General features: G+C 42.0%; 1 protein-coding gene across 2 annotated transcripts in view; it reads left to right on the forward strand.

Moving 5' to 3' along the window:
• The window catches only part of SPSB4 (splA/ryanodine receptor domain and SOCS box containing 4), an 81,275-nt gene that overhangs the window by 21,133 nt on the left and 44,024 nt on the right, over positions 1-16,118 (forward strand). Inside the window, exon 2 of one of the 2 annotated variants that reach the window (XM_086754654.1) lies at positions 1,056-1,912. In XM_086754654.1, coding sequence (XP_086610780.1) covers positions 1,219-1,912 — 694 coding nt within the window. In that variant the 5' untranslated portion in view covers positions 1,056-1,218. The remainder of the gene's footprint in view (positions 1-1,055; positions 1,913-16,118) is intronic. The other variant, XM_086754655.1, reaches the window with a different exon arrangement.

Here is a 16,118-nt window from a genome sequence, read left to right on the forward strand (position 1 = left end):
AGTCTTGCAAGATGCTTTTGGCAAGACATTTATGCCCTTGTGCAGTTGTTGGTGTTTTATGAAAACCAGCTGTCGCCTAGGATCTTCATGCTTTTGAGAGTCTGGTGATTTTTGCTGCTTCTGGAGACACTTCATCACTGTCAGTAAATAAACAAGTGGGTCTTCTCAGCTGTATTTGAGCATTTCTGGACTTGGCACTTATTTTTCTAGAAGACAGAAATATGTCTGCTGCTGCAGACACTTTATTTGATCCCATGTCAATCATCTACTCCAGTTTGTAGGACTGTGTCTTCGTTTTTATTCCTTTACTACTTTGAGGTTCTTGGCTTCCCTTTGCACTCTGCCTGAGCTCTAAAAGGTGAATTAATTGAATTTATCCAGGCTGCAAAGAATCTCTCATAGACAACTTCGGAAACATCTTACCTCGGTGCTTTTGACCACTTCCAGCTAATTTTTTTCTTTTTTATTCTTCATAAAAAATCCTAAAGCTTGATGAATTTTTGTTGGTTTTTTTATTTTTTTATTTTATTTAAGGACAGAGTATGTTTAAAGTAAACATTTAAAATTTGCAGCCATTTGCCTTTGACTGTATTTGCTTTCATAATGGCACAGAAGCTGAAGCCCTGTGTTGCCAGCTCGAAATAAAAGGAGATTCTGCCCTAGCGCGTGTTTCTAAGGCCATGAAACAAAAGCGTAAGTGAAAGTGAAGCCACCGCCGACCGTAAAGTTTATTGCTGTTGCTGGGGAAATAGCGTCTGCCTTCTTCAGGACGGCTGTGAACTTGGCCAGACAGAATGGGTGGAAGGGCAGAAGGTGGAGAACGTCTGCATCCGATTATGAATTGGAGGAAATGACTGTCTGCGCTCTGTGCGCTGGTGGGCTCCGTATCCTGCTGGCAGGCTGCTTAGTGCCGTAGGATACGGAACAAAAAGCGGTGAATTGTCAGCTTTCTGTTCAAAATAACTACTGGGGATGAGAAGTTGTTCTTTAAGAATATGCTGTGGGTTTTCTGTTGGCTTTCTTAAACTAACTGGAAACTTTCTGCTTTCTTTCAGGAGCCTTTTTTTCTCTGAAAACGTTGCTGCTAAAAAGCTCCAAACAGGAGAAGTAAATCCAGTCGGCTTGTCGGGTCACTGGCTCAGCGTAAAAGTGCTTTCATGAGGTAACGTTGGGCCAAAGTCAACTTTTCCTTCTCCTTTGTAAATCTGCAGCCAAGCAATGGGCCAGAAAATCTCAGGGAGCATAAAGTCTGTGGATGTAAGGGAGCCCCCTTATAGACCTGTGAAACGGGAGCTGAGAGGCCCGGATTTTTGCAAGCCTGCCCGACTGGATATGCTGTTGGATATGCCCCCTGCCAAGCTGGAGGTCCAGTATAAACACGCTTGGAACAACGAAGATCGCTCCTTAAATATATTTGTAAAAGAGGACGATAAACTGACTTTTCATAGACACCCAGTCGCCCAAAGCACAGATTGCATCCGGGGCAAAGTTGGCTACACGAGAGGCCTGCACGTCTGGCAAATCCACTGGCCCACGCGGCAACGGGGAACTCACGCCGTGGTGGGGGTCTCCACGGCCGAAGCTCCGCTGCACTCGGTGGGATACACGTCGTTGGTTGGTAGCAACAGCGAATCGTGGGGCTGGGATCTGGGGCGCAACAAACTCTACCACAATTGTAAAAACCAGCCGGGGGTCACGTATCCTGTGTTTTTGGAACCGGACGAGTCTTTTGTACTCCCGGACTCCTTACTGGTGGTTTTGGATATGGATGAAGGGACGCTTAGCTTCATGGTGGATGGACAGTACCTTGGAGTGGCCTTCAGGGGACTAAAAGGGAAAAAACTTTACCCCATAGTCAGTGCAGTTTGGGGGCACTGTGAAATTACAATGAGATACATCAACGGACTTGACCGTAAGTGCCACCATATTTCTTTATTACGCTGTCTTACAACTTTTCTCATGAAGGATTTATTTCTTTATCCTTTCACTGTGAACAGAGTGTGCTGGGGGCTAGGGGATTGTCCACTCTGAGGAGGTTGCATTCTGTAGTTACTGGCCACAACTACTGTCTCTCCTTTGTGTCTTGTAATGATGGCATGGATTCTATCAAAATATTTTTCCTTTTGGAAAGCAGAGTGGCAAGAAATCTGCGTCCAAAGAAAGTGAACAGACTGAGAAAAAAGATTCTGAGAAACTTCCTGGGTATATTTAACAGTAAAACTCTTGTTTACTGGAGGATATGTTTTAAATCTGTGGTTTCCAAACAGGATTTGTGGATCCTGTAAAAATTTCCTGTAGTAGTGGGAACTCTTACATGGTGTGGATAAACATAGCTGAGTGCAGGCCAGTGGGCTTTCTTTCCATAGCTGCCGTTCCAGGACCCTCGGAAGCAGCTGTGGATCCCCAGGAATTGGGGAGCTTGGGTCAAATGTTGCTTTCAACAGTTTTTCTGAAAGAGTAAGAACTGTTCCGTAGTTCATTTAGGAAGGTGCTCTCTTAGGGTATTTTCTTCTCCAGAAATACGGGGTTTTGGATAAGCGTGAGCTATTTTTGATCAAAAGGGGTACTATCAAATAAAATGGTTACGTAGTAAGGAGCAGCGTGTTGCTGCCGTGACCCTGAAGCAGTAGCCCACCAGAAGATGAGTTGCAGAACTGAGTCTTGTCCAGTTCTTCTCACTGCTCGGGAAGACGTGTGCTGTGCCAGGTCCATACGCAGCACTGCGTGCGTTCCATCGTGCCCGTTTGTCTACGGTTGGGGAGTGGGAGGTAATAAGTGGAATTTGGTTCTTGTTTAAGGCTCTGTTGTCTCAGCCAGATGAGGAACCATGAACATAAATAGATAGATTTAACAAAAAATAGATGACTGAAGACAATTTTCATGGCTTTTGGCCTTTATGAATGAAACCTGGTCTTGTAAAAAGAGAATAATAGCAAGTGTACAACAGCTGCCCTTCAGTTAGTAACTTCTAAAGGCGTGTACTATTCTTTTCAGTTAGGAGAAGGTGGTCTAATTTTTTTCTGTCAAAAATTAATTCTCTGCTCATTAGCCTTACATGTGGGATATGAAGTAGAAACATAATTAAGTAATTTGACCCTGTGTAAGATTGCCTTTTTCGTAAACAGCGGTAATAAGCACTGGGGGAAAGAATCTTTATCCACAGAAGCCCTGCAGGTTATTACAGCTGGATGCTGAACGGCAGCTTCCCGAGTGCTTTCGGGTTTTTTTTTTTTTTTTTTTTTTATCTGCCAAACTAAGCAGAGTACAGCTCGGCTGGGTCCACCAAGGAATCGTTCTGCATTCCTTTTGCTCAGGGGAGCTCTAGAAAGATGAAAACACAGGAGGAGGATGTGAATGAGTTTGGTAGAAATTACAAAATGAAGGGGGCTAAGAAGAGCAGGATAGCTGTGGTCTGTGAGGTGGCAGAGAGAAGAATTCCCATCCGGTTTCTCGTGGGATAATTTTGCTGGAAGACGCAGGAGATAGCTTCCTAAACTGTCCCTGAGAAAGTCAAAGTAGTCTCTATTTTTTTTTTTTTTTTTTTTTTTTCTTTAAAGCATGAGCCAATGGCTAAAAGCAAACTTGTAAACTGAGCTTTTATGTAGGCCTGAGTGTTAACCTGATCACGTGAAGAGGAAGTTTAAAGTCACTTTGCCGTGGGGTGAAGTTTGGCATCCTGGAATCACATCATTTGTTATCACACGTTCACTGATCCATTACTGTCCTGCAACAAAAACAGCATTCAGGAAACCCAAGTAGCTTGCTTAGCTGGTGCTCTAAAGCAAACACCCGTTCTCTGCAAAAAGTGTTTCTGCCCAGCGGTGCAGGTTTGGTTGTGGCACTCTTCCTCTGCGCTCTCATAGCGCGTAATATTACAGGCTTTGGTAATTGTTCTTGTGACAATCAGAGTGGATCTTGAAGAGCAGTGAGGCGCACGTGTTGTATTTGCAATTTTAAATATATTTGAATATGGGCAGAGGGGTGTTGTTGATTGCTTGCTTTTTAACCTTACAGGTTCTCTCTCTCTCTCTCTTTTTTTTTTTTTTTTTTTTTTTTTTTTTTTTTATCTTCCTTGGAAGTATCTTACACTGCTGATTACAGCTTTTAGTAGCTCTGGCAATGGTAACCTAGCTGTTCTGGAAGCTCTGCTGTCAAACGGTGCCGTGTGACTCGCTGTTCGGTGATTAATTGTCACTGCTCAGAGTGCGTACTGCAGCCTGCAAGGGGTGTTTGTGTGGTGTCTTATAGAGCAGATGCAGACCTCGGCTGCAGGGATCTCTAGTGTTCAGTGCTTGCTGTTTAAATAGAAGGCCTCTGAATACTTTAAAGGCCTGTGTGTTGCAGTCGTCTGGCAAAGAGTGCAAGGCTTGCAGGAACGGAAGAGTGAAAGGATCAAATCGTGGGCTTGCACAGCTGCAGCGAACTTAAACATGTGTCGTAGTGATAGAGAGATGAAGCAGACTTTGAAGTACGTTAACTATGGCATAGATGGAAGAATCATAGAAGACTAAGGCTGCAGGTCTCAAAGATCAAGAACCTGTGTGCCCTCTGAACTCAGGATATTGCTCCTAGAATAATGCTGTCATTAAAATGCATCGTAGTTCTTCCAGCTGCATCTGGTACCCGGAGCATTCTGCTTCCAGAAGCTGCTTTGAGCATCACATGATGTGCTGTGAGTTTCACAAGACACTTTTTCACTCGTGTTTGAGAGAATTGGAGTTGCAAATATTTGTCAGCGTTTGGGAGGGAGGGCAGGGGGACAGGATGGAGAGTGCTCAGCATCAGCACGTTGAGTTCTTCCCAGGACAAGCTTCTTTGATCAGATGCCATCAGTATTTACCACACTGATGTTTCCTCAGTGCCTAAGTTTTACAGAATTTTACATCACGCTTCTGACTCACTGCCTATTGCAATAATTAAAAATCCCAAATAACATAAATGCAGTAGATATTATTTTTCAGATGCTCTTTTCGTCAGGGGACATGCATGTTCAAAAAAAGCTTGGCTATTTCTATCTATTGTCTGATGAGGAGTCCTGAAGATTATTTATAGACTGAAACAGAAGTAGTGAAACACTTCTGTATAAATCTGTACCTTGCAGATCATGTCTGATACATTAGTACTTGTGTGTTTAAACAAAGCAGTGGGAGGACAAGATAACAGTGCTGTGGTGGAAAACTTGGTCATTGTGTAGGTGAGTTGAATGTAGGGATTTATTTCGATTCTTAAAAATGCCTGACAGAATAGTCAGTATTTTGACTTCCAGAAGTCAAAATACTTGTTATAAGTGTGCGTTACAGATCCAACTCGGCCATATTCTTAATCAACACGGAAGAGCAAAGCAGATGGTTTGTATTCTGTATGTATATAATAATAATACGTGATCCATAGACATAGAATTTGATAATGCAACTCATAGGTACACAATTCAGAATTTAATATCTTCCTAGGTGGGGAGAAGGCAGAAGAGGGCTTCAGAAAGTTTTTGTTTTGGTTTGGTTTTTTTTGGTTTTTTTTTTTTCCAGCCATCCTTGTGTGATAGCATAGTTGGTTGAAATGAAATGCTGAGTGCTGGCAGGAGGGTTTGTGGGGCTCTGCTAGTGGGAACCATCCGACGTACACACATCAGCACAGCACGCTCTCGCTAGCGTGTCGTGAAGAAACATCTGCAGGTGTGCATCAGCACTGGCCTTCTGGCCGTCTCTAAAAATGCCTATCAATAGTGCTTTTAAATTTCTTTATCCTGTCACATGCACGCTTGCTGAAAGTGCAATGCTGGCTGCTACAGCTGCTGCCTTGGAGTTAAGGGTCTGGTTGGGATACATTGTGGGACGTGTCCTAATTAAAGACAATGTGATTGCAACAATTTTAAAGCAAGCTACAACTTGCCAGGCTCTTGCCTAAACTCTTTTGACTGTTGAGCATTTGTCTTGAAAGAGAAGGTGTACTTAGCAATATAATTTACAGAAAAGATTTGTGTGCACCAGTTAATATTTTAACCCTCAGATCCTTCTTGTAGTATTCGGTGCTTATCCTGGGTTCCGTCTTGGCCCGTGCGTGGCCTGGAGGAAGGGTGGGCCCGGCAGCTGCGGCTGCCCCTGCAGCCCGCGGGGGAGAAGCTGTGGGGTTGTTCTGTGTCACTGGTGTGGGGAAGAAGGGGGCTCAGGGCGCATCCCCTCAGTTTGCTGATGCAGCTACAGAAGTTTTGGGATGTGGAGTCTCTTGGAACCTTCTGCTCTTAGCCTTGTGGAAGGCCACACCTTCACCCTTGAATCACTCGGGCCTTAGGCTGCATGTGTCTAACATTGTGAAATAAGGATGATGGTTCTAAGGTAAAATAACAAATTTGGAGCTATGGAACTAAGCACAACTTCTTTCCTCTTCCGTACTGTTCTCAGTTTATTTTAATTCACAACGGTCTGCCTCTAACATACCACAAATGCTAATTATAAATATGGCCTCTTCCCCTTGGAGGCCTCTGTACAGTAAAGAAATCTAAGTCAAAACTGCAGAACTGTTAACTGCCAGGAGAAATAGATAATCTCTCTTTAGACTCCCTGAGCTTTCTCCCAAATGGTTTTCAATTAAAATGTTTAAATGGACGTGGTTTTTTTTCTTTATCTAAACATGTTTGTTTGATATGATATTTATATAATGCATTACTCTGGGGGTTGCGATGGAAATAACGCAGTCTGAAAATCCAGTACTGCTAAACTGTAGGAAGAACTTTCCCTACAGACACGCAATCAGAGGATGAAGTGGTAGTAATTAGGCAGCTAACGCTGTGAAGAAGCAATCTTTAGCTTTTGAGATAATTTAACAGGAAGCAGAATTTTCAGTTCCTGCTTGAGGAACCAGACAGCTCATTGGTGGTGGTTTTTTGTCTGTTTCCACATGCATCCCTCTTGCCCGGGTTAAGTGCATTTCTTGTCTTTTAATCCTAATTTGTTGACGCTTTCTAATTAAATTCTTAGTCTCTTCTCAGCAAGTTGAAACCGCTACGCTGTCCCTAGAACATGGCGCTGGGTTAATTGGCTTTTTGCCCCAGCCACCTCCTGCCCCTTGCTGCTGGGCTCTGCACTGCATCTCTCCCCAAGATACTCTTCTTTTTTCAGTCCTCCCGCTTCTTTCCCTTCTTCCCCAGCTGAGTTTTTCTTCTTTTACGTTGCCACACTCTTACTATTAATAAATTCTTACCCTAACATGAGCTAGGGCAGTTGTTGTTATTGAGAGCAGCAGAACGTTTAGGTGCAGTGTCACTTTTCCAGAGGAGGGACGTTTCAGATGGAAGGGTGTGATTTTTAGCTGTAATGGTGAATGGTCTTTGTAATGATCTCTTCAGGTATGTTTTGAATATCTTGGTTGTTTTTTTTTTTTTTGCTTGTAGAAATTAACTGTAATCATGGAGAGAATGATCTGATTGCCTCAGGTTGGTAGTAACTAGTTGCTTGTGAAAGTGTGTAGCCAGAAAGAGTTTCTCCAGCTCCTGCACATGTAAGATTCTGGTCTTGTTTTATACAACTTTGACCTATTAAGACCTCCAGCCACAGAGACCCCTCCGGCAATCTAAGGCACTCATTAGCTTTACAGATAACAGTGGGGTTTTGGGTTGGTTTTTGGTTTTGTTTGTTTGTTTTTTTCCCTTACAGTCTAGTCTAGTTTGTTTATTTAGCAGGGAATCCAGTTATCATGACCTGAAACATGAGAAGGGGCTGACATACTTAATTTTAAGTTCAGTAGCTCCCACAGCGGAGAACAAGCATCGTCAGTCCACCGTGTGTTACGGTTTATGTGCATCCTGACATATCGGTGCTTTTAATTCCTGCTCTGGTTCATAAAGATGCCATGGCAACCACCAAATCTGACAGTTTTAAGGAAAAAACACACATTAGCGTGTTCTGATCGTGTTTCCACTCCTTTCCCATGTATCCTGTTTTTAAGAACCAAGAACCTTGAAGAGCAGTGGTTACACCTCTACTCTCAAAGATGAAGTGGATGTTGTAATCTCAAGTTATGCTTTGAATGTGGTATTTATTACACTAAAATAGCAATTAGAAATTTGATAAGCCTTGCATAAACCTTTTATGATTTTGCTTGAGCTACGATGCTGGAATTGCTCAGCGATGTGAACTAATTCTCACAGGTTTCTATTAGAAGTGGAAATTTGGATTTACTCTGTATCGCTGTTGGGCATTGTACAGCATAAAGCCAAGCTTCGGTGCAAACAATGATGCTTCTGCAATACATTATCCAGTGATGTATTTACTTTATTGCTGAAAATGGGTGTGCTTTGTCCATTTTGGCTGTGACTTCATACAAAAGGTAAACATGATGATTCTGCCGGTGATTCCACTGAAAGTAGTGATGGTGCTGCCTACCTGGCTGCGTCAACGAGAGGAAAGCCGCCCTGACAGCAACGCTGCGTTAAAATAATGCTGAGGCTCTGACTCAGAGGCTGGCAAGTGCCAGAACAAGATTTGCTTTGTGCAGCAGTAATTCTGAGCTGGGCGGCCTTCAACTGTGCCATGTCCCACTTTCTCCCCAATAATGTTTTGCTCTGGCATTTTTTCCTTGAATCTTCTCTCCCCAGTGCTCTGTATATGTTAGCTGGTGGGTGTTTGTTTTGTTTGGTGGTTTGTTGATGGTGGTTTTTTAAATTTTTTTTTTTTTTAATTTCCCTGGGATAGCTGGCGGGGAAACCTGTCAGAGCTTGACAGTCCCTGCGTTCTCAGGTTCAGTTTTGTGTTGTCCTTTGAAGATAAGAACCGAGAAGTCCTGCTAGTGAGGACAGGACTGGATCAAAGCTCCCCCTCGTCTTGTTTGATTTGTGCATATAAAGAGAATTTAAGTAACTTGAGTCTTTAAACAGTTTTGGGGTGGGACTGATGATCAGATCTGTCATCAAGCCTGTTATCAAACCTGATTTTTTGCTGAAAAACCTCCAACACTGGAAGTGTGAGATGGGGCATTTCAGTCTTCAGCGTTGAAACTCAGGGTTGAGGCAGGGGAAATGTTATGCGAGAGCTACTGACACAACTTAACTTCATGTACAGGAACTATGAGGATTCTACCAGACCTGACACATCTTTGGACGGGGTTTTGGCCTTTTTTGGTTGTTTGTTTGGGTTGTTTTTGTCTTTTTTTTTTTTTTTTTTTTAAACAAAAGAGAAGATTACTTATTAGCTCTGTCTCTGCCAAGTACTCATCACTGGTTGGCCAAACAAATTATCTTATTCCAGAAAAGTGACTTTTATGAAACCCAAATGTATTATGAGCAAAAAAGTAGGTAGCATTAAAAAAGGAAAATTTTTGCTTGAGATTCACCATTGCATTTTCTCACCACAGACACTTATTTCTACAGCATGCTGCGTCCCCATTGCAAATGGGAGTCATGTCTGCGTGTGTTGTTTGAGCATGATAGTTAAAGACGACGTGCTTCTGCTTTTCAATAAAAACTGTAAATGTTTAATCATATTCTTCTTGCGTATGCCACATCTCTGTATGCCTGTTCAGTATGCCACTGAATAGGCCACAAAGCCTTGATATGGCATCTTGAAGCAAAAAAAAAAAAAAAAAAAAAAAAAAAGCTTCCTCTTCTCTGTGGTTTCAGCAAGCTTGACAGCTACAGTATATTTAAGCAAGACAAAGTGATTAGTTTCCTTTAGATCCTGGTGCTTTGCCTCATTTCTTGTAGTGTTTACCTTCTATTTTTTGGCATTCTCTGAAGGAGGGAGCATGTAATTGCTCTCAAAAAGATGTTTCTCTGTCCATCAAAACAAACCAGTGTGGGGTGGTATTAGCACCCTGTTCACACTTTATGCTTCTGAAAATGCCTCATCTCCAGGTAATTCATATGATGTAAAATACGCTGTTAGGAGAGGCTTTTTTAAAAGATCTTTCTCTGTAAAGGTTAAAACAATTTTTAAAGGCTTAGGAGTTAGGGCTTTTAAGCACTTAATGATTTTTTTTTTACATAGAAAATTTAAGCTTAAAAGCTAGCATAAGTATTATGAAAATAATGTATTTTCGCTGACTAAAACTCCCCAGTAAGTTGCCTCTGGTGAAGGGCATTGGGCACGGGCACCAGATCGGAATCTGATGTTCACACCAGCGCAGCCCAGCAGCGTGCTTGGAGTTCACGTACTTTCAGTGGCAGCTTTTTTTTCCAGCCTCGCTTTGTAGACTTCTATATTCTTTGCAGTATTAACTGCCACGGTGCTGAATTAGCCCTTGCACTGAAAAATTGGTCGGGTTTTGACACCGGTGATGTTGAAGGCTGCCACATTTTATGAAACCAGCACTGTACGGTGGGTCACTTGGGGCAGACTGGACTGGAACCTGTGCGTTGGCTCCTGAAGAAATGCTAATTAATTTCTTGGTTCATACTGAGTTTTATTGCACTGGAAGGTCTCCTCATCACGTATGTGGACTCTCTATCTTTGTTATTTTAACTGAAGCAATAGCCTTAATGCGCTGCGTATGGCTGTAGCCATGACTACTCTGCCGCTCGGTGCGTGCTTGCCATATGTGTAAACAATTTGCTGATTTTTAGTGGTATGACCTCTTGGCCTCTGCCTGTATAAACAAATGAAGGCCAAAGTTCAGAGAGATCAGAGGGGAAACTTTAAACATCCTGCGAAATCTGCAGTCCATTAAGTGTACATTAGTATTTGGTTACAGCCGATCCTTTTGTACTTGTAAATAATTTGCTCGTGACACATTGAGGATGGCTTCGCCCAGTGCACAGAGACTTCAGGGAACGTAATTGCATTGGGTTTATGTTGAGAAACCAGCTTCTGTGGTATTTTCTTGTCTCAGGAAGGGAAGTAATGCTAACACATGCTTCGCTTTTCATTTAGGTTGACATTTAAATGTTTAAGTTGTGGGGACAGGCCACTGAAAAAAGGGCTGTAGCGTAGAAGGAATGAATAATAACGTGAGAGACAGACGACCCTCAGGTAACAGAATGAAATGTGTACCAGAGGAGGAGGAAAACTAAGAGGTAAACTGAGTGCCAGCAAGATCTAGGGAGATCTATTTGGAAGAACAATGTGAAGAAGGCACTAGTGCTTCAAAAGAAGAGAGAAGGCAGAGAAGTATGGTAAGAGGGTTAAAAAAGGAAAGATGCCGAGATCGTAGCAGGAGGAAATAAGCCTTGACGCGGTAAGCCAAGGAGCAAACAGAAAAGAAAGGTCAGGACTATCCAAGTTGCTGGATGACCAAACATCCCTACTTTTTTTTTTTACTTGCAGCAGGCGTTTTTCTGGCAGGAGCACAGGAGCTCGGATTCCAGGCCCCAGCTTTATGGTAGGGAGTGAAAATTAACCTGGCTCCTCCTGGTGTTAAGCACAAGTGTGCTGGGCTTTCCTGGTCCTGGCAACTTGGTTTTGTAAGTCAAAGCAAGTCAAAGAACTGGACAAATGTTAGCTGTGTTTCCAGTATGAACTTTACAGGAATCACTGTGGTGCTCTTGGCCTCTCAGTCTTTTGTCATTTGTGACTTTACAACTGAGCTTTTCAGTTTGAGTAGAAATGACTGAACTGTTAATACTTCTGGATCCAAGAGGCTGAATTAACCCTGCAGATTTTTCTGACTGAAATAGCCTTAATTGATCGCTGATGGACTTGTATGTTTCTAAAAGTCTATTTTTCTTAATTTTCTGAAGACTTACTAAAAATGGAAATCTGTTATTGCTACATAACAGATTCTGTATCCTCTAAAAGAATTGTATTAACTTCCAGGTATAACTGATCACCAGTAAGAAGTTTAAGGCCTTTAATAATTCAAGAATAAAGAATAAAGTAGAAGCTAAATGGTTTGTGATGCAAACATCTTCAAAATCCAGCGTGTAGCCTTGAAATACTGGAGTTACAGCCTTTTACGCTCATCCTGGACAACATTTCTGAATGAAACATAAATTGGCAGCGTGAACAATGCATCTGTATGCAAACAGCAGCTTCCTGAGAATGCTCCCCCCGTGCCCCCCCCCCCCCCCCAATCACTTATGCAGAGGAACTTCCAAGCTTCCTCTGGCCCGTTTTTTCTGAACACCTTTAGTACATAATGCATATATAAGTTATAATCTTAAAATAATACAAGAAGTTTGTCCTCAAAACAGAATGCAGATGGAACAAAACAGAACGATGATTTGGACTTGATGATCTTGGAGGTCTCTTCCAATCGTAAGATTCTATGATTTGAAGTTTGTACCAAAGCGGGTGATGCCTCCAGCAGCTTCTCTGGCTGTGGAGCAGCAGCAGTTCTGTCCTTCTGCTCCTTACCCACATCCTGCTGCTCTGGTCTCTAAACATCCAGGGTGTGGTGTGGTGTTGAGATGCTAGATGTGAGAACTGACCTGTCTAGGGTCTAGACGAGATGCCGCACACGGGAGTAGTCAGTAAAAGCTCACTGCTGAGGAGGCGTCGCAGTAGAAATTGGCTACAGATTGGCTATTTCCAAAACTGTCTAAAAAAGCATGACTTTTGGGGCGAGGGATGGATGTCTAGCCACTTAGAGAGGCCTCCCCTGCAATGTTTTGCTGTTGTTTTTAGAGATTTTCTAATGGGGAATACACTGTTGTGGAAGTGGCCTGTCATTTCGGGTATAGTGCTTCTTTCAGAGCAAGAAAAACCATTACTTTGTTGTGGCGGATGGGTTTCTCAGCAACCCGCTCGAACACACTGGTCAACAAACGCTGGAGCTCCAAGCAACTTCTCATCCGACCGCTTGGCTGGAACCACCATCTGCTTTCTGTTCCCCAGATTTCTGTGTTGATAGAAACTTCCTTAAAATGCAAGTATCAAGAAATGTTTTGTGGATGAAACATGAGTGAGCAGAAAATCTAAATGTCACTTTTGCTTTAGTACACTAAATTGCTTATTCCCCATTAGTCTGAATTATTGTCATTTTGGTTTAACAGAAATTCACTTTAAGTGTGAATTTACTTACTTAATTTATAAGACATCTTAATAAACAGTTACATTAAGCATGTAACATTAAATAGGGAAAAGGCTTACTTTTCTAGGTAGGAAATTACAAAATGCTGTATCTGAAAAAGCGTGTTGGTAATCATTAGGCAGGAGGGAGCTGAATTAACATTTTGTACAATTGTTTGGTTTCCATCATTGACAATTGCTTGCAATGACAAATGTCATGATTTGCTATTTATAAACAGGATAAGCTGTAGATCTGAATCTCATTAATTTTAACCTCTTCTAGGTGTATTCTCTCCTCAGTGCACAACTACCTTTGCAGTGTTAATTTTTAAAAAAGGTTAGGCATTTCAATGAGAGCTTTTGGCTGACTCTATATGGTTAGTGTTTGAAGTAATACGTGGAAGTAGATGTTTGATAGGAATTGGCCTGCTCTTAAAGCAGGGGGGAAATGCTAATTGAATGTACTCTCTATTTGGGAAGTTGCTCAATACTAAGAAAAGCAGAAACTTGCATTTATATAACAAATATGAGAATACACATTTAAGTGTAAAAAAAAAAAAATTTAAAAAAACCCCAAAAAACAAAAACCAAGCCCCCCAAAAACAACACCAAACCAACCAACCAAACAAAAAACCCCAACCAAACAAAAACAAAGCAAAAAAACCCCACCAAACTTTTTTTCCCCAAGCTTTTAGGATTAAGATTTTGAGCCAAAAAGACAGATGGTAAATCTATTTCCCAATGCTAATCTGACAATAATGTTCTGATCCTCGGTGGAGCTCAGTGACGCTGTGTGCTCGTCTGAAATCCACGGGCTGCTGGTAAAGGGTATCTCCTCGTGCAAAAAGTCTTCTGTGTTGCTTTAGCTGGTGATGGAGGAGTGCCTTCTGCTAGGGAGCAGGTAAGGGTGATGCTGTTCCTCTAGTTTCTCTGCAGTGAGCCTTGTAAAATACTGAATTTTCAGGAGGCAGGGAAGAAAAGTGCTATGTTATCCTTTTCTGAGTGAACGGCTGTAAGCCATCTTTTACTTTATTCTTATTTTCTATCTTTAATCTGCAAATGATACTGTTTATATTCCTACAGAATTGAAAAATGGGCTCTGTTCAACTGATTCTGCCCGTTGTTTTGCAGAAACAGTATTTAGAAATAGTCTTTTGAGGTAAAAAGGGAGAAATGACCTTTGAGGAAATTGGGGTAAGCCAAGTGAGTGAGTCATAAAAATGCAGTTGTGCAAAGCTGTCTGGATGTGTCTTAAACCCATCTAAATTTGAATTCATCCCCTGAAGAAACTCTAAATTTTTTTTAATTTTTTTTTTTTTAAAAAAAAAGAACAAAACCCAGAGAGAAGGGCTTTCAGAGGCCTTCTGGACCTTCTCACGGCCGGTGCTGGGCAGGGCCTCTTTTCCTTCTGTTTCTGTGTTGAAGCTGGTCTCAGTCACTTGGTTTCTTCGGGGCTCTTTGACTTGGTTTGGCTCTTGCTTTTCTGTTTTACCCGGAGTGCAATAAATTGGTAAGCAAATGGAGCCTCTTTCGCATAAAGGCCGATGTTTGGTATGACATGAGGCTTTTGAAGAATGAAATGTTCTGGATGAAGCAGAATTAGGCCTGTAAATTTTCCAGGTCTTTATCTGTTTTTAGGTAATGACTTCCACATTTGGCTGCATTATAATTTTACAAATAAGCTTCTGCAGACAGTTTCCATGCCCCATATGGACCATCCAAGATGGATGAATACAGATATTTCATTCTTGCCCACTTTAGGGCCTATCTTGAAATTCTCATCAAACACCTTCAGCTATTTTTGAAAAAGTGAAACCAACTGCTTCATTAAACACATAATTGTGTGGTGCAGACAGCAGTCTCCGAAGATGTTACTCCTCTTTTTGCTAGGTAATTGTAGTGGGGAATTCAGTGCCCTCTGGGGCACTTCTCCTGCCATCGGTCTCCAGTTGTTTCCTGCCTCACAGGAAGAACAGCGAACAGTAAATGATTTCTGGTTTTAATTAGGCTGACACAGACGTGTGCCCTGAAGTGCGTTAGAAGGTGTTGTCATTAAGTGTAGTGTCCCTATAGGCATTTCCTGGGAGTCCCTTACGGGGATGTCCTGTCTCTTTTGCCTCATTTCTTGAAGCACCGAGACCTGGACTGCCTGACTGCCGCACTTCCCGGAATGCTGCTGACGGGGTCTGTTGGCCTCCGCTCCTCCTTGCTGTTCAGGTGCAGCCAGACGAGCCTCTGACTCCGGGGCAGCTACAGCAAAGCAGCGAGCATGTAACGCACAGCTCAAACCAGCTCTGCAGTGCCGGACTGTTAGCAGCAGTGGGATGTTGGTCCTGAAAGCAGAGGTAAATCCACATCCTTTTGGCCCAGGGATTCATTTTTATTGCCTATTTGCTGCTAGAATTTGTATTCAGATGGTAGTTTTGAACAAAATAACTGGCAGCAGTGGTGGTCTTGATGAATGCTTGTTTAGGCTCTTCATACAGAGGGATTTAGGTGTCTCTTCAGCCATTGCAATTTGAGTTCAGTCCCTTTTTAACAATAAGCATATGAAACCAGAACTTCCACCACTGGAATGATGGCTCTGCAGCACTCCAACTGGCATTTTTGTGCTCAGACTACAGAAATTTTCATGTTGGTCCCATTGAGGCCTCAAACCTACCTCTGCAGTGCTTTTCAATTTTTCTAGATGTTCCGGTTGAGAAAACAAGTATATTTTTATATTATCTAGTCGACACGTACAATAGATTACATTACAGAGGGAAACTCATCTAGTTTTTGCTTCTCATCGATCTAGGCTGGAGATCTAGTGTTCAGATAAAAATTAAATAAAAAAACTAACAATATGGGCTTCTGCTATTGGAAACTGTAATAAAGAATAGAATTAATAGACAAATGAATATGTATGATGATAATTGTGATTGTTTCATGGAAGGGAGTTAGGGTAATGCTTTTCAAAGTTCTCTGAAGGTGGTAAAACGTAGGAGTAAGGGCAATCCGCTATGTTTTGAAATTCCAGATGCTTCAGAGAACCTGATGAAAGCATTCCTTCTGAGAAACTTGTACATTGTTGAAGTTGGACGTTTCTTTAGGGAATTTTTTAAAGACAGACAACAAAAGATAGAAGTAAATGGTCCAATCTTAAGTTGGAAGGAGATTATTAGTAGGATCTCTGCTGGGATC

Source organism: Chlamydotis macqueenii, chromosome 9 (genome assembly GCF_036417535.1).
Source record: "Chlamydotis macqueenii isolate bChlMac1 chromosome 9, bChlMac1.mat, whole genome shotgun sequence".
Lineage (NCBI taxonomy): Eukaryota > Metazoa > Chordata > Aves > Otidiformes > Otididae > Chlamydotis > Chlamydotis macqueenii.